General features: G+C 40.7%; 1 protein-coding gene across 3 annotated transcripts; it reads left to right on the top strand.

Annotated features, from left to right (window-relative positions):
- The first annotated feature begins 875 nt into the window (after positions 1 to 875).
- On the top strand, positions 876 to 8,669 carry nr2f2 (nuclear receptor subfamily 2, group F, member 2). 3 transcript variants are annotated; one of them, XM_072694683.1, is made up of 3 exons: positions 876 to 2,238; positions 3,424 to 3,969; positions 6,116 to 8,669. In XM_072694683.1, the coding sequence occupies exons 1-3, from the start codon at positions 1,776 to 1,778 to the stop codon at positions 6,388 to 6,390; spliced, it is 1,284 nt and encodes a 427-aa protein (XP_072550784.1). In that variant the 5' UTR covers positions 876 to 1,775; the 3' UTR covers positions 6,391 to 8,669. The 3 variants fall into 3 exon arrangements, with proteins under 3 accessions (XP_072550784.1, XP_072550785.1, XP_072550786.1); XM_072694684.1 differs by having other exon boundaries at positions 877 to 2,238; positions 3,442 to 3,969; XM_072694685.1 differs by lacking the exon at positions 876 to 2,238 and adding an exon at positions 2,249 to 2,820 and having other exon boundaries at positions 3,442 to 3,969.
- The last annotated feature ends 11,511 nt before the right edge of the window (positions 8,670 to 20,180 follow it).

Below are 20,180 nucleotides of genomic sequence, written 5' to 3'. Positions count from 1 at the left end.
CACAAGGCAAAGCTGAAAAAATCTACTGTGGGTATACTGTGGGTGATTGTCCTACCCGTTGTTACATATAATGTAATATGCAATTAATTGTATATCTTTATTTTTATATTTTTTCAGATAGTTTGTATTTATAGCAGAATAAAGTAAGCGAATATGCAAATGTTCCTCTCTTTTACACACTACGCTCATTCACATAATCTGCCCAAGATATATTTCTAAATGCATTATTAGTGATTATTCACCTGTGCGGCTGCCATGATAATATGGGTTTACCTGATTTAGAAGTAGGCTAGTCTAATCCGGTTGATGCCTAATGAAAATGAACTCATATTTTGTGCACTTTGCGCCGCACTGGCCAGAGGCACAACAAGATCCAACACATGCAGCAAATGTATATATAAGCAGCTCTTTTTTGTCTACTGATAAAATTTGGGTATTAAAATCTTCCACGCAGGAGATATAAACCCGATCATTTTATATTTACCCTGATGGTGCACGTGCTAAATGCAAAATAGACCTCCAGACCCTCTGGGAGAACAGTGCACAACGTCAAGCGTTTCTCGTATTTATTTAGTATGAATGTTTTTGTTTTTTAGTTCGTGGTTTATATGTGATTTTATTGTATTAGGCTTGACTGCGACTTGCTTTAGGACCCAGCGGCTCCTCGGCCCTCTTCTTTCTCCCTCTCTCCTCCTGCTCTGGCAAAGCACCAAGTAGCACAAGTGCCGACCAGCCAATAGGGTTCAGGGGGCGGTCCGTGAGCTCTGACCAGTCAAACACAGTCACTTTCCATATATGGCAACTCATCTCCATGGCAACGTGTGCTAAGTTGCAGCAGTCGTGTCAAAGTTCACTATATAGAGAGCTCGGTGAGCTGATCAGAGAGAAAGCATTCTGCCAGCCGAGCGCCTCCAAATCGCGATCACTTCCTAACCTTCCCCCCCTTTTTAACATATTTGATCACTTTGATTCTCTCCTTCTCCTCCTCATTATTTTTTTCTCCGCGCACGAAGGAGGTTCTATAGGTTGTGATCCTCTCTCTCTCTCTCTCGCTCGCTCTCTTTTTGTTTTTATTATCGCCGCTCGCTCGCCGGAGAGTTTGACTTCGCGTTTGACTCGAGCACGGGCTTCATCCGCGCGCAGGCTGCTAAGCGCTACCTCATCCGAAGAAAAGGGAAAAAGAAGAGCAGAGACATTTTAAAATATTTTTTTCCTGCGCGCGCGTGTGTGTCTGCTGCCAGTTGTTGGTTTTCCTTCAAGACTCGCTGGAACTTGGTGTCGCCCGTCGCCAGTCACCTCCACCAGCCGTGTGTGTTGTTTTCGCCGCGCGGGTGTGTGTGTGTGTGTGTGTGTGTGTGTGAAAGTTGTCGGCCCGTCTCCTCATTATTTTTTACGTCGTATTTATTTTCCATTTTTTTCTTCTTCTGCACCCTTTTTGTTACTTTGATGGGTTTCCTGGATGGCTGACTGCAGGCGCCCCTGGACTTGGCCTCTAAGAGCAGGATTCGGCTCTCCTTCTCCTCACTTCTGCTGACCATTTCTGACCAAGTAGGCTAACGTTCCCCTCTCTGTTCAAGTGACGGCGTTGCTCGATCGGTGCCGGATAAACAGTCGCCGTCGTGCCGATCCTGCGTTAATCGTTTGACTGTTTCGAGAGCGAAAAGCGAAGCCCGTGCTGTGTTGTTTCTGTTATTTTACTATTCGATTTTTTCGACACCCCCCCTAAGAACGCCAACACGGAAGACAAAAAGTTTTCCCAACGCTGACTGATAGATATGGCAATGGTAGTGTGGCGAGGCTCCCAGGACGATGTGGCTGAGACGCAGGGCGCGCTCTCGTCGCAAGCCCAAGGAGGACTGTCCCTGGCCGCGCCGCAGCCCGGCCAGCTGAACCTCGCCGCTTCGCAGGTGGCCCCGCCGACCCCGCAGACGCCCGTGCAGCCGGGCGGCCCCAACGCCAACGCGCAGTCTACGCCGTCCAACCCCACGTCGCAGAGCCAGTCGGACAAGCAGCAGCAGCAGCACATCGAATGCGTGGTGTGCGGCGACAAGTCCAGCGGCAAGCACTACGGCCAGTTCACGTGCGAGGGCTGCAAGAGCTTCTTCAAGCGCAGCGTGCGCAGAAACCTCACGTACACGTGCCGCGCCAACAGGAATTGCCCCATCGACCAGCACCACCGCAATCAGTGCCAGTACTGCCGCCTCAAAAAATGCCTCAAAGTTGGCATGAGACGGGAAGGTATTGGGAATTTTTTATTTCTTTTTTTGTTTGTTTGTTTGTTTAGTTGGTCGGTTGCTTTCTCCTTACTCTCCTCTTTCACCTTCTCTCACTCTTCTCGTCTTTTGTCTGTGTGTAGTGGGGCTGAATGCATAATGCACGCTACGTTTCTCTTCTCTCGCTCCTCTCCCCCTTCTACACCTCCATATTCTCTCTCGCCGTGCTCTTCTTCCCAGGCAGCCCGAGCAGAGCACGCGAAGGAACCGCCTTCGTTAAAAGCCCCGAGACGGCTCTTGTCATAACCCGACACCCCCCGCTCGCGTTGCTCGAATAAAGCAGCACGTTCATACATTGGCGTGCATCGCGGTTAAGTCTGTTAATCTGCGCTCACGAACGTATACATATGGCGTCCGTGTAGCCATCAAACGACGGGATGCATCTGGGTTTGAATAATGCCACTGCAGATATGGCGAGCGGAGTGCATGGACATAGAGCATTAAGCACACACACAATACGACATTCACTTAGGCATGCACGCGAGGTTATAGTGTCCATACCGACCCCACGCCGCCTTATGCAGGCCCGAAAGTGGATAATGTTAAGGTTAGTCATTGTATGTTTAGCTTTGGGCCGGGAGTCCTCTACGGATCCGCTTCGGTTTCAGTTGCTCGAGAGCAGGAGTGAGTCTCGGGTTAGCTAAGTAGGTTAAGGGTTAGCATCCATGCCTCTCTTTGTGCATGCAGTCTGCAGCTGTAGTGTTGTTATTGTCCTATAGGCCATAGACCCCTAATCCGTTGACAAGACTAAAAATAATGTTCAACTTTGCAATGTGGTCCCATGTCGCTCCTAAAGGTGGTTGATTTGGACTAGCCGTGGGAGCCACTGGGCTTAAACTTGGTCAGTTATTCAGGGAAAGGGGTGGGGGGTATACAGTGAACTGCATTGTCAAGCTGTGTTATTATGTTTTGAATGTGTGTCACTGAGCAGTGATGTTCATAATAGTACATATCCTTCTAGTATGCCATTACTTTTCACTTTCTATCTCTTAATTAACACCTGTGTAGCTTGCTATGCTGTTATTATTGATTTTAAAGTTTTTGTGTTGTTGTTGTCAGCGGTGTGACCATAGGGAAACAGGAGCAGACTAAAACGCGAGGTCACACCGCGTGTCCCCATGTTGTGCGGTACATGCATCAATATCTGCAGTCTCTCTTTTCACTGCAGCCGTCCAGAGGGGAAGGATGCCACCCACGCAGCCCCACCACGGCCAGTTCGCCCTGACCAACGGGGACCCGCTGCACTGCCATTCCTACTTGTCCGGATATATCTCCCTGCTGCTGCGAGCGGAGCCCTACCCAACGTCCCGCTACGGCAGCCAATGCATGCAGCCCAACAACATAATGGGCATCGAGAACATTTGCGAACTGGCGGCGCGGATGCTGTTCAGCGCCGTGGAGTGGGCCAGGAATATCCCCTTCTTCCCCGACCTGCAGATCACAGACCAGGTGGCCCTGCTGCGGCTCACCTGGAGCGAGCTGTTCGTGCTGAACGCGGCGCAGTGCTCCATGCCTCTGCACGTGGCCCCGCTCCTGGCCGCCGCCGGCCTCCACGCCTCCCCCATGTCAGCGGACAGAGTCGTGGCCTTTATGGACCACATTAGGATCTTCCAGGAGCAAGTGGAAAAGCTGAAAGCGTTGCACGTTGACTCTGCCGAGTACAGCTGCTTGAAAGCCATCGTGCTGTTCACCACGGGTGAGTCCTGCTCATTTTGTCAATATTATTGTGTGTGCTATTTTTCATTGGCAGCTCAACCCTGATTTAGGGCTGTATTCAAGTGAATACGTCTTTCGAAAAATTTCATATAAAAATAGCATGTCACTCTAGTTGGTTGTGAGAATCTAAATATTGGAGAGCTGGACAGTTTTATTTTAGTATTAAAAAATCATTTAAATTGTGGTTCAGTGACGAAATCGTTTGCATTATTATTTCTCAGTATAATTTAGTATAATAAAATATATATTTTTAAAAGCTTAAAACTATTTTGCTTTCAAGCACAGTAACGCTAACATAAGTTAAATATGTATGTTTTCACCATGCGGTTTATGGCTCAGAAAGGCCTACAGACCACTTATTGAATACATCATAAAATACTGTACTCTTTTTAATCACACAAACATTGCAAGACTAGAAAGGCTTGGTCTTTCAGTCTGTCTTGTGTGTATTATAAATTCTCTACATTTAAAATACTTATGTATCAGGCTCGGTTAAAAAGGCAGAAGGGTGCCCGTAGTTTTGCTTCGTTTTGAAATATTTACCATTGGCATAATTTGACGTTTAGGCCCAATCAATTATTTGTGTTTATTTGGAATGACAGATATTAATGATGTCACGCTTGGTGGGGGGAGGGGAGATGGGCCGCCTGGTAGGAAGAGGAAGAAAGGCCTAATGCTCTATTTACACATATTTAAGCACAACTTTCCGCTGGGAGCTCGATGCTTTAAATTTGATATATTGCTCCGAGTTAGGACACATCCAGAAAGACCTGATTGGTTTAACTGTGCTTCTTCGTGGAGACATTTCGTCCCATGTAGTTTAAAAAAGCGCTCCCAAGTCTTCCTTGTTTTGTTGGGGGTGGGGTGGGGAGGGGGGTCTAGGGATCCGAGACACATGCTGGACTCGCTCCAGATCTGGGTCATGACCCTCACTTCCTTGCTTTATTTGTGCGTTACAGACTTAAGGCTAGCGTCCTCGAACACAGCACCGAACATGTCCTCAAGTAAATGTCTGATTGAAGGATCTTTTAGACGTATGTGTACAACGAGGCTGTGGAAGCTTCAGGCTGTTTATGAATTACGCCATGACACTAAACCATTTACTCAGACTGCCTTTAAAGATTTTAAAACACCCACCCCCTTTTTAATATAACAATAAATCTAGCCTCATTGGTAGCATGTGTTTGTTAATGTAAAGCTAGCATCTAACTCCTACAGGCTCCAGGCCTACACCGTTTTTGTATTTTGCTCATTTCTAAACAGCACAGTGTGTTCAGGACACAAAGATGGGCTACGCTTTCGTTCTCGCCATATTTTGCTTAAGTGTTGGCACCAGGACTGTCTGCCTGCCCGGCTACCTGAGAATGAAATGGCATTTCGCTTGGTGGTGGTCTTGGAGCAGTGTGCAGGGGTCAGGTCAAGCCCCCTGCGTGGAGTGCGGGTTGTGTTCAAGGAAAATAAACCTTTACACTCACTTAGCGTAGATTTCAAGAGCATGTTTTTGAAAAACATTATTCCTGGCATGGATTGATTATACATTTTACAGTTTCTCTCAAACATTTTTCCCCTCTTTTTCTTGTTTTGGTCAGCCATTAGATTGTTCTACCATTTATCTTTAAACGAGCTGACCTTGTTTAATGGAGTTTCTATGTATAATTATATAGGCCATTATATATAGGACATTTCTTCTACCACTAACCCTGCAAACGAGCTGAAATATCATATAATTTAGATTATTTAATTTTAAAATATTTGTGTTAGCCTATTTTAAACGCAATGGCTTAGAGTTTACACTAGGCGTTTGGGACGTATTATACACTCTATTATCTCGACTGTGTGTTATTGCCGGCCTAGTGCCCACCAGGCAACACATTAACCATGAATGCGAAACTGAGTTTGACAGATCTATGACGTTTGATAGCCTGGACGTGCGTGTGTTTTTATGACTGTCCCTGCACTGATACCCTGCGTGTGCCCACACTGAAGCAGCATAAAGAGCGGCCAAACGCAGCCCAGCAATTTTAGTGCAACCTGCAACACTGTGATCGATGCCCAATGCAATGGACGTCCCCAGGCTAGACTGTAGTGAATGTAACCCACATGTGTCTTTGTCTCTTCCTCTATAGATGCTTGTGGTTTGTCAGACGTGGCCCATGTCGAAAGTTTGCAAGAGAAGTCCCAATGTGCACTGGAGGAGTACGTTCGGAGCCAGTACCCCAACCAACCCACCCGATTTGGGAAGTTATTACTACGCTTGCCTTCTCTTCGCACAGTGTCCTCTTCGGTAATAGAGCAATTATTTTTCGTCCGATTGGTAGGTAAAACCCCAATTGAAACCCTCATCCGGGATATGTTGCTTTCGGGGAGCAGTTTTAACTGGCCTTACATGTCGATTCAATAAGCAAAAGAAGCGATCAAAGGGAAGCTGTGACTACAATAGTTAGCGCTTCTTTTGTAGAAGGAAACGGCTGTTACACGAGTTTACTTTCACGAAGAAAAAATGACGTTTTCATAAATGACTGTGAATTTAAAAAAATCGAGACATTCAGTGAACTTTCAAAAATCAAGATTGCTCCCAGTGTCATTCTGAACAACTTGTTCGTATGTTTTTTTACAAAAGGAAAAAAAGAAAGAAAGAAAAAAATGGGACAAAAAAGAATAATGGACAAAACGTACAAAGGATTTTGATAATCCTTGTTTGGGGGGTATTACACTATAAAGTGCATTAAAGCGATAATTTGGAGAATTTAGCAAGAAAGAAAAAAGTCCGTTTTCTTTTTTTCCCAAATGGCTATATTGTCCTGTGTCCATGTATCTATAGCTGTTTTGTATTTTTTTCCCTCCTTTCTGGTTCCAAACCGGCCTATGTGATTCTGTAGAATGCAGTTGTGTTCTGGGTTTTTTCTGTTTTTTTTTTGTTTTTTGTTGTTGTTTTTTTTTTTTTTTAAATAACCACGACTTTTAAACCAGTTGAGTAATGTAAAGACGTTCTTCAAGAATTAAAAAAAGGAAATTTACAGCAATATAGGACAAGGTTATACTTAAATGCTGCAAGCGCACTTACTCTTTGATAGCCCCTTAATAAACGTGAGTAGGGATTTCTGGACGTCAGGTTCCAGCTATCAACTCAGATGAGCCAACCAGTCCATTAAAGGCCAGATTAGCCGTAATGCACCAGGGTGTCCCTGTCCATGCCACTGCGTTCTGTGTGTATTTCTCAAGACACCCGAAAGCATCACCATTTCAACAGTTAAGCTATAAACTGTAATACATTGGAGCTGTTATCACTGGACAGTTACAGCTAGTCATGTTCGTATACGTTTGTGTAGAAGCTGCGAGTTGGCCTTACGTTCAGTAGGCTGTAGAAAACGGAGGAACTAGGTTTACTGTAAACCTACAGAACAAATCACCGGCTCTGAAGGGTGAAAAGTTGCATCTGTTCAAGATATTTGACTAGATTTCACGAGGCCGTCCAGTTTTATGCAGTGCGGAATCGTCGCTACAGGAGAAAAACTCAAACCATCCTAGGCTGTTTGAAGGTGGGAGAAGTAAGGGATCGTCAGTTCTTTTTTTCATGACAGAGCAGCAGTATTAATGAAGACATCTTGAAAAAAGTCTCCCTTAACTCTTCAAGCATTAAAGTGCCTGTAAAAGCGCAAATATCACTGATTTGTCGTTCAACGTTTGGCTATAGACGACGTGGGGACACGCTTCAATTTTACAACTCAGTCTTATGATTGTGTATTTCACTTGAAATAAAAAGAGACAACGATTAGAGGCAGTATTCTTGTAAATATAGGTCAATTCATTTCAAGGACTTTTTTCTTATACAAAGTATATGTGATTAAGAAAAAAACTGTGGTTGCCATTTTTTGTTCGATAAAAAAAACAAATGTCTTCAAAATGAGTGGCAGACTTAGCTAGTAGCACTGAAAGTTCTGTTTGTAATGTATATACATATTAAGACAAATGGTTTTTTTTTTCTTTCTTTTTTCATGTATTTAGACTGTGAATGCATGGCCACAGGTCGCTAACCTATTTTACCTTTGATATATATAAATGTAAATGTTTTTGACTGTATAGATATAATCTGTGCATTCAGTACACTAGCCCTTGTATTTAAAAAAGGACAAAAAAAAGAAACAAAACGTTCAATAATAGGCTAAGACTTAACAGGGTGAGCTGGTTTGGAAAGGGGTGGCTATTTTGACTTAGTGTTCCTGCTCCTTTTCGGTCTGTAACAGATGCCTTGTGTGTGTATGTGTGAAAGCTTGCAATTTCGTCCTTGTTCTGAGGCTTTTCTTCAACACACAAGACACCATGTTGTGGTTGGATAAAAAGGGATCATATTGTGTAGTTGATTCGAACAGTTATCTCGGGCTGTTCCCATTGCCACATATGGACCAGAGAATGATACATGATTGTAATTATGAACAGTTTAAACTGACCCACGTTTTTATATAAATATATAAGAATATATTACTGCAGGGTATTGATAACGTATAGATACTTTTTTATTATTATTGATTATTATTAATTGCAAGTGATATACGTGAGTGTGTGTGGAAGTTTATAGTTGAAAACAATTCTTGTTTGTTTGTGTTAGCTTATTGTAAACAAGCATTCTGCTGTAAATTTGTTCTTGGTATTAAATTATAATTTATGAATTTGAAATCAAAAGCTTTGCCATGTTTGTCATTTATGAGATGTCGGTCCATCAGCGACTTCTGTTTCTAATGGTGTGTGTGTGTGTGTATGTGTGTGTATGTGTATTGGTGTGTTACACTGCTAAGGGGTGTGTGTGTATGTGTGTGTGTTGGGGGGGGGGGGGTCGTGTGTGTATGCTATCAGTGTGGGGTATAGAGAGTGGGAAAGATTGTAAAAAAAAGCGACTGGCTTCGATGTTTGGCGTGTAACTGGTCCAAGTTACGTTTAATACTTGCTACAATGGGACCCGTTTTAATAAGTTATGTTTCTTTGCTTTTGAAATGCATTTCTGAAAGACACAAACTGGTCACTGTCTCGACGCTTTGGGTGAACTCGACTACATGCATGTGCAAACTCTGTAGTCTTCTTTGGGGGGGCTTCACGCGCGTCTGAATTAGCAATGAAATGCAACACTGCGCCTCTGAACGGGCTACATGTCAAATGCTGCCATCGTCTGTTTTGAGAGCGGAACATGACAGAAAATGGCAAACAGTCGCGTTGTACTGCGGTCACGGCTTCCTGTTCGGTTCCACAGCTCTGTCTCCAAACGAGTCCGTTTACACCTTTCTGCAGCTCTCTGAGAAAAGGAGAGCCCAACCGTGTGAAGGCTTTCCTCAGAGCTCGCCTCTAACTTGGTGTCCTATTAGTTGAGTCAATATGGCGTCTTGGAGTCCAGTGCAAGTACTGCTCCTCGGAGCACAGCTCTGGCTCCTAATAGAAACCACATTGCATAGAGAAAAGACCCCCCTCTTTCTCCCTCCATCCACACTGGGGGCTTCAAAAACTTTTCCTGACACAAATGCAACCGGTTCGAGCCCCTGTCGACTGTCCGGTCACAGAGCTCCAGAAATCAGGCAGGAGTTTTACAAAAATTCAGTTTTTGTTATTTTATTTATTCCACTTTGTTGGAATAACAGAGTGTGTGCTAGTGTGATCAATGTCGCCCGCCCTACTAAAGTTTGCCCGACGTTTGAGGGGTTATGCGCCTTAGTCCGGTCATGTTTTATTTAGATACTACTACTACTGCCAATAACAATGATAAGAAGAAGAACAATAACAACGACTACAGAAACGATAATAACAAACAAAATAATAATAACCATAATGAAAAGAACACAATTATTATTATTATTATTATTATTATTATTATTATTATTATTAATGTCTAATGCGAAACAATGCGAACATTATTCACGTCTTTACTAATACCTAAACATAGACGTTATCAAGATTATTACGGATGACTGCAACACTATAATAATAATAATAATAATAATAATAATAATAAATAGCTCACACTGCTTACTTCTTGGTTGCTTTTTTCTTGTTTTCTATTATATTGTCTATACCTCCTTTTATTCGTGGCGAGGCTGTCATTTTATATAATTACTGAAGTAACTATGTGTAATTTGTATTTGGTGTCATTCTTGTAGGCTGGTTTAGATGGTCGGAATTGATTGATGACTGTGATGGTCTTTTAACTGAAACCTAGTGTCTGCAACTGATTATGAGCGTAAAATGCATGCACTCTGCAAATATGCTTAGTTATTAAATACCATATTTTATGTTTTATTTCTGCAAGCATTTACTGATTCTTATTTCGCTTTTTTAAATGTATTTTTTTTATCAGTGCACGTTTTTGGCGCTGTTGTTGTGGTTGTAGTGCTGCTTGTGTAAAATCTGTCCATCACATCCTAAAATGAACACGGCTTTCTCCTTGTTACACTGTCCGAAGCTAAAAAAGATCTACTTTGTGGATTTTAAGGCAGATTCGCCTGTTTGCTAGAGCTACCAGTAGAAGTGAGCAGTGATTTGAATCAGGGCTTCAGCGCCCTGATTTTAGTTGACAGAGCGTGTGTTGAGGTTGAACTCTATAATTTGCACTTCTGTTCTTTTATTAGCGATGGACAACGAACTAATGAGGTTCTCCCTCCGTACAATGTCACTTTTATTTATTTTATCTTGGGAAAAAAACACTTCACGGCGGAGTTAACGAGCCAAACGCAATGTGATTTCTAACCGCTTCTTCATTGATCAAACCGAGCCTGTCCGTCAAATACAGCGTTGTAGGTGATGTATTGATAAGCTTGCATGGCCTATGCTAGACTGTTGCTAGACTATTAAGACTATTGCTTTTTAGGAGGTGACTTTAAAAACGTGTGTGCCAAAAGTGAGCAACCACCGCCCATTGTCTTGGTCCTTGTTCTAGTATAATCCTTTCTTTTTACAATTTCAGCCTGCCCGTATGATCGGACCTCATCGAATTGATACAGTTAATAACAAAAAATTATTTGTTTGTTAATATTTGCACATTTTAGGCCTAATTCTTTAATTTTAGATAGGCCACTCAAGCCACAATGCATACACATGTCCGAATTTTCTAACGGTTCTAAATAGTGATTAAGTGCGACTCAAAGTTTTATTTTGGTATTCTGTTCTCCGTCGTTTGCACCCTTTATTAAAACCCATCGCGGGTTTAATATGCATCATGCAGAGGACCCATGTTATGCTTATGATGAGCTCAGCTCCATGAAGGAAGAGCCGGCAATCGGTTTCCATAGCGACCCCCAAAGAGATAATAGGCACTGCCTAGTACCCCTCCACACACACAACCACACACACTACATATGCACACCCCAAAAACGACACTTTAACAATTCTCGCCATAGTCTGCTTTATTTGGCACCAGCTGAAGATGAAGATACTTTTTCTAAAGTTTGTGATCTGGCGTCCGTATAAAGCTTCAGTGGATGTAAAAGCAAACAGGACTTTCATTTCTCTAAATATTGTAAAAGACAGAGGTCTGTCAAGACAACGTTTTCAGGGCCCCCTTCCAGAAACCTTAATCAGGGTTTGATATTGAGAGCGTTAGAAATAAATGGTCTTATATTTATTTCAAATTACATTAAACACATTTATTGTACTATCCTATTATCAGATTGATTACATATCGATAGTCTTAATCCCTTCAGCTGTTGGTTTAGCGTCGCTAGAATCATTCATTTCCATCAGCTTGATCTCGATTCATTTATTTATTTCATAATTTTATCTGGAAAACATAAATCGAATCATAAACAGCTTTGTGAGGCTTCTTCAATACACTCTTCGCCAGCGCTTCTCTCAGACGTGGCCTCTGTGCATTTCGACCGTCTGTCAGAGCTATCTTTGTTATTTTGAATAAAGTGCTTTAAAATGGACTTGCTGCTCTCGGCTCGGTGGGTTCCTCTCTCTAAATGTTAGAAAATTGTGCCATCTACCCGCTATTCACAGAACTGTCACTTCCAGGACCTCCCGAGACCTTGAGCCAACTTGCACACAAAGGGAGACTGAGGGGGTTGGTGAGATGCTTCGCGGCGTATAGTCGGCCCAGTCTGGCCTAAAACAGGCATTAAACAAATAACACCAAAGATTCCCAGCTTGATCTATGGCGCTACGGCTGCCTGGAACTGTTTCTGCTCTAGAGCAGCATGCAGAATTCACCTCATAACCAAGACGTGGCCTCACATCCCTTGGCATATGCGAACAATTGCATACCTTTTACACCACCCCCACCCCCACCTTCCGAAAAGGAGATGCATTTGACTTTTTTTCTTTAATCACTGCATATGCACTTATGAAAGCTAGAGTCTGTATTGATGCTACGCGCCTCTGCATCTTAGGAAGGACAATAGAAATGAGAGGGCGACGGTTTAAGCTCAAGCATCATCTTAGACTCGCGTTTTAAATGTAGGTCATTATTGTTTGTTTATTTATTTATTTATTTGTATGTTTTTTTATTCCACTGTCTTTCTGTCTAACCTTCTAGCAACGTTATCTCTTATACCCCCGTACTTTCAGCCTGATTCGTTAAAACGCATACATTACACCCCAGCCATTTTCATCCTGTCAAAATCATGGGTTTTACCCCACAGCTGAAACCCAGTAGTTATCCTGTTGTAGCAGCGGCGGCGGTAGTGTGCCATCAAAACTACTGATGTGTTTGGCATGCGCAGGTTCTCGCGCCCTTTCATAATCGGCTAAAACCGCAGAGCAGCCTAATACAGACTTTTGGCGCACGTTATTTTAAGACTGTCGAGAAGCGTTCTGTGGTGTATTTATTATTATAAGATCTAGAGGAACAGACTTCTGGTTCTAAGCAGACAGGTTCACCTGTCAGCATCGCTTTGTCCAGCGTCTGTCCTTCTTCTTTATTTTGGAGATTAAACCGCAGACAGTCCATGTGCTTTCTGCCATAGTTCGGGTTGTTGGCCTGCGCTGCGCCGTTGGGCTACATTTTAGCACCACATCACACCACTGATCTGTGAAGTAATTTCTAACTTAAACGCGAGACATCTCTTCTGGATTCCCCCTTTTCCCTTCCCGTCAACAAAAGCCTATGTAGATCGTGGAGGGAGAAGAAGGGGGCTGGTCGACACCGAAATGGCAAAGTTCATGTCGAAAAAACTGCTCAGACTTACAAAAGGGGCACGGCGCTTTGTAGTGTCAGAATAGAGGCAAGAGAAAAGACAACTGCAGTCGAGGTAGGGGTGTGAGAGTGTTTCAGTGTATGTATATTTGAGTGTTTTTAAAGATTTCTTTTGAAGCTCTTTTGTGCTGACAGGGCAGAGCCACTTGGCAATGCTAGTCACGACGCAGGCAACTTTGCTAACCTCTTGAAACGAATGAATCTTTTTATTTGGGGTCTTTTGTGGAGAGGATTCATGACTCCCATACGTAAGAATGTGCTAGTCGATAAACTGCATTTATTTATTTATTTATTTATTTATTGAGTTTAATAGAGGCCCAAATTAAGTGATGAGGCCATATCAGAGAATAATGGTGGACAGATCGCTCACTGGAGATCAGCTTTGGAAGCAAGATGACTGTAACAAGAGGTTACAAACACAATTCCACTTTGCGCACTCATGTTTTTAAGACGCACTGATCTAAAACTGCCTTAATGTCGGACTGGTATGGCTGACATATTTGATCTTTTAATTAAAATAATTAAACACATGCGGTGCGTATTGGAATAGTGGAGGTGTATGACCGCATTTCCAATTTCACGTTTATTTATTTTGTTATTATCGTTTTTTCATGGTTCAGACTTCAAGTTTAAGGAGGTTTGTTATTTTTACTAAGGCATTTTGTGTAACAAAAGCACATCACTATGGCTGCCTGTGATTGAGTGTGTCAGCATTGCGCTATAGCTGTAATTTAATCATAAGTGATGAGACTGTTTAAAAAGTAATAATAACAATAACAACAATAAAACATAACAACAACAAAAATTATGCACACGTCCTCCAAAAATCTTCTTCTATTTATTTATTTATTGATTTATTAATTTATTTATTGGGGTCTATCAAGTCTGTTGAAATCAAATATTTCATTATGTTGTAATAGTAATCAGCTTATCCTGTAAGTGGTGTATGACATCTACAGTCCACAGCTCTGCAGTCACAGGATCACTTCAGGGTGGCAGACTGTGTGCGTGTGTTTGTTTGATCATAAGGAAACTCGCGATTGTATAGCGGATAATTTGTAGTTTTTAAGGAAAGGTAGTCGTGCATGAAGCACTGCACTGTTACACAACACTGTTCTAGTGCTTATTGCCTACAAACTCTCTCTTATACACACACACAGGTCAGAGTGTTTACAATATGTTTGAGGCGATGGACTAGCATTAGACGATGATGGACACTAGAGTATTCTCAGTACAGCCGTGTGGGGATCATGTGGCCTTGGGCCGGTGTATGGGAAGTGCTTATACGGTAGCTCTTTACTGCACCTTTACCTTTAGCCTCGGATCTCATCACATCAAGTGTTAATGAACACTGTTTATCGGAAAAGAGCTCCAGTCTGACTGTAAACATTTGCACTGATACAGATCAAAACCAGCACATACTTCTGGATCATGATTCAAATAACAGAAAATAAATGGGTTGTAAGAGACAGAAATAACCGTCCAGCAATCGTCATCATCATCATCATCATTATCTTCAACACCACCAGCAATATGATGATGATGATTATTATTTATTTATTTATTATTTTTATCGTCATCATCATCATCATTATTATTATTATTATTATTATTATTATTACCGTCTAACAAAAACACAATTATTATTGAAATACAAATACTAATGTTACTAACGATAAGAAGATATGCACTACAGCGATACAGTTGTGATCATCATCATCATAATCATCAATACCACTATAGCAGGTCTACACTTGTTCTCTAATCAGCTGCCACCCTCTGGTGTGAAAAACCACCCAGGGGCACTGTTAGGCTGAAAGCAGGCCTTCATCCTGGAGCTGACTCTTCCTCAGGCTGGATCAACAGCGTCCCCTCAGCGCCTCTTTGAGTGACCAGCGTACCCTGACCGCAACCTAAAGCCCTTCTTCATGAGTTTTCATCAGAATGTTCGACACTCGCTGCTTTTATTGAAAGCGCAACCAAACAGTGAACTACCACACTGAAAATACTGCCTTCTGTGATTTTGTGCTTCTGTTTGGTTTCCGTGCTGAATCTCCAAAGTGAAAAGTCACATTTCTGCTGGGAATCAGATTATATTATACATTTTATATGCTGATTATTAAGACGCCCAAAATTCAATGTTCACAGTTTTTCTCTGCCCAACTCTCACACTAGAAAGCAGAATACGTGTCATCCCCTGTTTCGAAGCGAGATGGCGCTGTTTTGTGTTCCAGTCAAAGGGAACCTTTGATGAACCCGACCTCCAGTTGCCTTTTCATTTCTCCACGGTCCAGCCACAAATTACTGTTGGTGTTCTTAGCAGTAAAATGCACACACATGTCTGATGTGATTACATTTTAGTCACCACCAGCAGGTGATGTGAAGCGCGCGCATGTATTGTTATGTTTTTAACGCATGTTTTCTGTCCTAAAACAATACTTTATTCTTTAATTAATTTATATTTCTTATATTAGACATCTTTGACATGACTAATGTAAAATTAGTAAAAATTAATAAAAAAACAATAATAATAATAATAATAATTCTTCTTCTTCTTCTTCTTCTTCTTCTTATTATTATTATTGTTGTTGTTGTTGTTATACCGTACAGGTGTTGGAAAGCTAGTGATGCATCCTTTTTATTGTGTTATGTTTTAATTGTCAGTAATACCAATACCACCACCAACAACAACATAAACAACCATAATAATAATAATAATAATAATAAAAACAACAACAACAATAATAATAGTAATAATAACAGTCATTATTGTTATTGTTGTTGTTGTTGTTGTTATTATATTATTATTATTATTATTATTATTATTATTGTTGTTGTTGTTATGCTGTTATGTAATTTTGAATTATGCTTTTGTTGCTGTTGTTGCTACTTTTTGTATGTGTCCTTTATATATATTTATTTATATTTGTTGAATATGGCGGCTTGAAATAAACATTTGATCTGTGCTAAGTTAAAATAATAGATATTTTTGTTTTTATAATAATGTCATGAATGTTTTGAATGTATATCAGTTGCTTCATAACTACTATTTTTATGTTAAGGCTCTTTCGTAGACCCACATGATGATGATGATGATGGTTAGTCGCAGAAATGTGGAGTCGATTTTATGTGTTTTATGTTGATTACTAGAATTATCTTCTTCACTATACCCAGAAAACTGTGAACTAGATTTTCTGAACAGCTACAAATCGATTTCTCCCCACCTTAAACCCTGCAAACTGAACACTGCACGACCCTCTAAATGCTTTGGTGGAAGCTTAATCAACTGTTAGTAACTTCCTTCAAAATATAATCATTAAGTTAAAATAAAAGAGGGGAAATGAGCTTCACGGTCGCTTTTTCAAAAACGCGTCGCCAGATGGAGTTAGCATTAAAATACCCTCAGTTATATACATCTTTTTTTCTACGTGTTCTCTTTATTTTGCCTGTAGTTTGTAGCAATGTAATTTCTTTTTTATTTCTTTAGTTTCTAGGTCTTTATTAGGTTCAGCTGTTTGGAGAAGCGTCAGTTATGGTGTGACGAATTATAAAGAAAAACTATGTTTATGTTACATTCCTCTTCCTCTATCTGCAGGCTGAATATAGACTTATTTATTTATTTATTTATTTATTTAAAATATTTATTTAAAACTCTATTTAGCGTAGACAATCAAAAACAGCATGTGTAAAACTGTATTGTATAGTGTTGCGATTTGTTTTTTCCACTTTTTTTATTTTTTCCTCTCCATTTCTTTTTCTCCTGTCACACACTCGTTTAGGGTTTAACTGTGAGACTGAACATTGACATCATATTTTTGGCTTGATAGTTGATCGCAATTCTGAATCATAAATCTGTCTTTGTTCAGTCATGAGAAAAAGAAATCGGCTACTTCGTGGTGGATAGACAATTTCTCTCAGTTCCATTAATAAGAAGGTGTGTGTTTCATCAAGCGCACGACTGGAAATGCTGTGTTTTTATTGTTCGTCTTCCCTTTCTCTCGTTTGTTGTCGTGGATGGACGGATGGCTTACAGGTGGTTGTACTTGTATTTTGTTGCTACTCCAATATGATACACAGAAAAGAGTACATGCACATACACACATACACACACACACACATAGAGAGAGAGAGAGAGAAAGAGAGAGAGAGAGAGAGAGAGAGAGAGAGATAGATGCTATTGGTTTATATTTTGTACATAAACGGAACACTGCGTTATTCCGTGAGCACACAAGCTGCATTATGGCCAAATATCTTAATGGCATTAGCACAAAGGTGGACATGGTTCCCAGTGTGGACGGGGGGAGCTTTAATCTGCTCTCTACAGGCTTTCTCTTTACACTGCTAGATTGAGTGTGCACTCTCTAATCACACACCCTCAAGTCTTGGCCAGTCCTCTGAACTTTACAACTATATGTAAACAAGTTGTCAGTTTGGAAATAATCTTCTTTACTTTTTATTATTAGAATGAAAATTCAATCTCCCAAGCTCAGATTAGGCAGATGAGATTTTTTTCATTCCTTGTCATTGCTTGGGCCGGACTTCGGTGGGCAATAATGTGGCAATTGTGGATGCTTTCTGACCCATAAAATTTGAGGGTGGCTATTCTGGCTTTGGTATGTAATTATGCAAAACACTTTGTATAAAGACTTGCCATCCGATCTAATGATAGAGCCTGCAGTCCCGTTTCAAAAGAGGGAGGGTCCCACTACATATACACTCTCAGAGTGGGTGGAGAAAGCTACATTCTAATGCATTCATCCCAAAACTGCGAATAAACATTTTATTATGCGTCCCTTTGAAGGCACGGTTTAGGTGTTTGTGTGTCTGTTTGGTAGTTGCGCAAATGTTGTAATTTAAGGGTAAAAGAAAGTATTTCGCCGAAACCCATAACCACCTCTAATTTTGAAATGTCCAAACTTGATTTGAAACGAAACCAGTAGGCCAGTGTGTATCACTATGTATCTGAATAAGACGACCTTTTACAAAACTAATACTGTTTTAATAATGTAAAATATTATCTTTGTTTGTTGAATGTGTTTGCATTGTGTCTTTTGGAATATGTATCTGACGTGAATAAAATCAGTTACCATATTACATATTACACATATTGAACAATTTTTTTTAAATAATGTATTTACCTACACACATATACTCACGTGTAATTGGTTCTGATACTGTCATTTGTTCATTTTAATTGAATGCGAGGAAAGAATGAAGACAATAAAAACAAAAAGAGAGCTGTAATCGATATTCAGTTTTTTTTCAAAATATGCTACTTATCGTTCTAAATATGAATCTCTCTCCCTCTCTCTTTCTCTCTTTCTCTCTCTCTCTCTCTCTCTCTCTCTCTCTCTGTGTAACGGATGACACAGAAAAAAGGGCGCGTCCACTGGAAACTCACCGATGGCCCGACGCTGAAAACGTAAAACAGCGCGTGACGGCCTGGATTTAGTGGGAGTCCGCACGGCGCAAGGCTCTCTCTCTTTTCTCTTTGGTCATATTCACAGTGAGCTATTCTGTGTGTATGCACATAATAAACACTTGTGCTGACCGGCAGAGGTGTGAATCTGAGAGCTTTTCTACCAAATGAAGTGGCGGCAGAGAGAGAAATAAAGAGATGTGCAGCTGTCAGGGGTCAGGCGGGCTGAGATTGCTTCCAGAGATCTTTTGAAAAAATCACACGTTTGAAGGCTTAGTGCTGCTGCCTTCGCATTTCAACTTCAGATCAGTGAAATAAAAAAAGGGAGAGAGAAAGAGAGGGAGGGAGAGAGAGTTCATAATGTAAGAACAGGGTTGAGAGATTTTGGAAGGCAGGAGACAAGCTGCTGTCTTGTCCACAGAGAGATAAAGGCGTGGGGACACAGGGTAACAGTTTTTTTTTACACACACACACACACACACACAATTTTTTATATTTAGGTCTTTTAAGCTAGTTATATATATTATATATATATATAGTTTATATATATATATAACTTATATATATATATATATATATATATATATATATATATATATATATATATATATATATATATAATAACTTTAACTAGCTGACGTATCACACAATTAAAGGAACAGTGTCTCTAATTACGTTTTGCCTCATTGGGTCTGTGTGTGTGTGGGGGCGTTTTGAAGGGTGCGAGAAAAAGAGAGGACCCAAAGCGAGCTCTGAATGTGCTCTAATGAGATATACCTGAGGAAATAAAGCTCCCTGCAGACAAGCACGCGAGCCTTCTGATCCATGTGCCATAATAGAGCCGTTTCACTTTCCCTCTTTGTTTTAGCTCTGGGCTGTGTTGTGACACACCTTGCTTTAGAAAGTCGTCTACTCCGCTGTTAATACATTTCAGTGTTTATATCCTTAACAGAAGCTGATTATGATGAGTTGGGATATCTTTGGAGAAGATGAGAATATATACAAATGCAAAATAAAGGATAACAAGAAAATGCAAAGACGAATAATTAAAGAATGGGCGGTTTATATATAAAAAAAATAATATATGTATATATATATATATATATATATATATATATATATATATATATATATATATATATATATATATATATTGGGAACATTGTGTGTTGGTGTATACTGTATTGAGGAGCGAGATTAAGAGAGCCAATGAAACGAATTAAAGCTGTGGGTGTGATTTATGAGGCGCTCTGGGCGCTGACATTGCCATTACGGTTTCGCTACATTTATTTGTGTTATCTGTGGAAGAAAAAAAAACGGGCGACCAGGACCAAGCGAAATGGATTATAGCCTCTTTATTTTCTGATGCTGGCCGTGATCAAGGCTCAAAACCCGTGCGTACACCTGCAGTCACATATACGCACTAAAGCTTGAGCTGAACTTCACACATGCTCAAAAAAAGTTCTCGTTTAACACACAATGCATTTACTTATTTCATTAGGAGGTAGTGGGTCAGAGAGGTTGTAATGGCTAATAAACATCAGCTCTGAAATTGTTCTGTTGCGAAAATGATTTAGTGAAAAATGGAAGTGTAGAAAAT

The sequence above is a fragment of the Salminus brasiliensis genome, chromosome 13, assembly GCF_030463535.1.
Source record: "Salminus brasiliensis chromosome 13, fSalBra1.hap2, whole genome shotgun sequence".
Classification (NCBI taxonomy): Eukaryota; Metazoa; Chordata; class Actinopteri; order Characiformes; family Bryconidae; genus Salminus; species Salminus brasiliensis.
The sequence above is the reverse complement of the archived record's forward strand: the minus strand, read 5'-3'. Positions and strand labels throughout refer to the sequence as shown.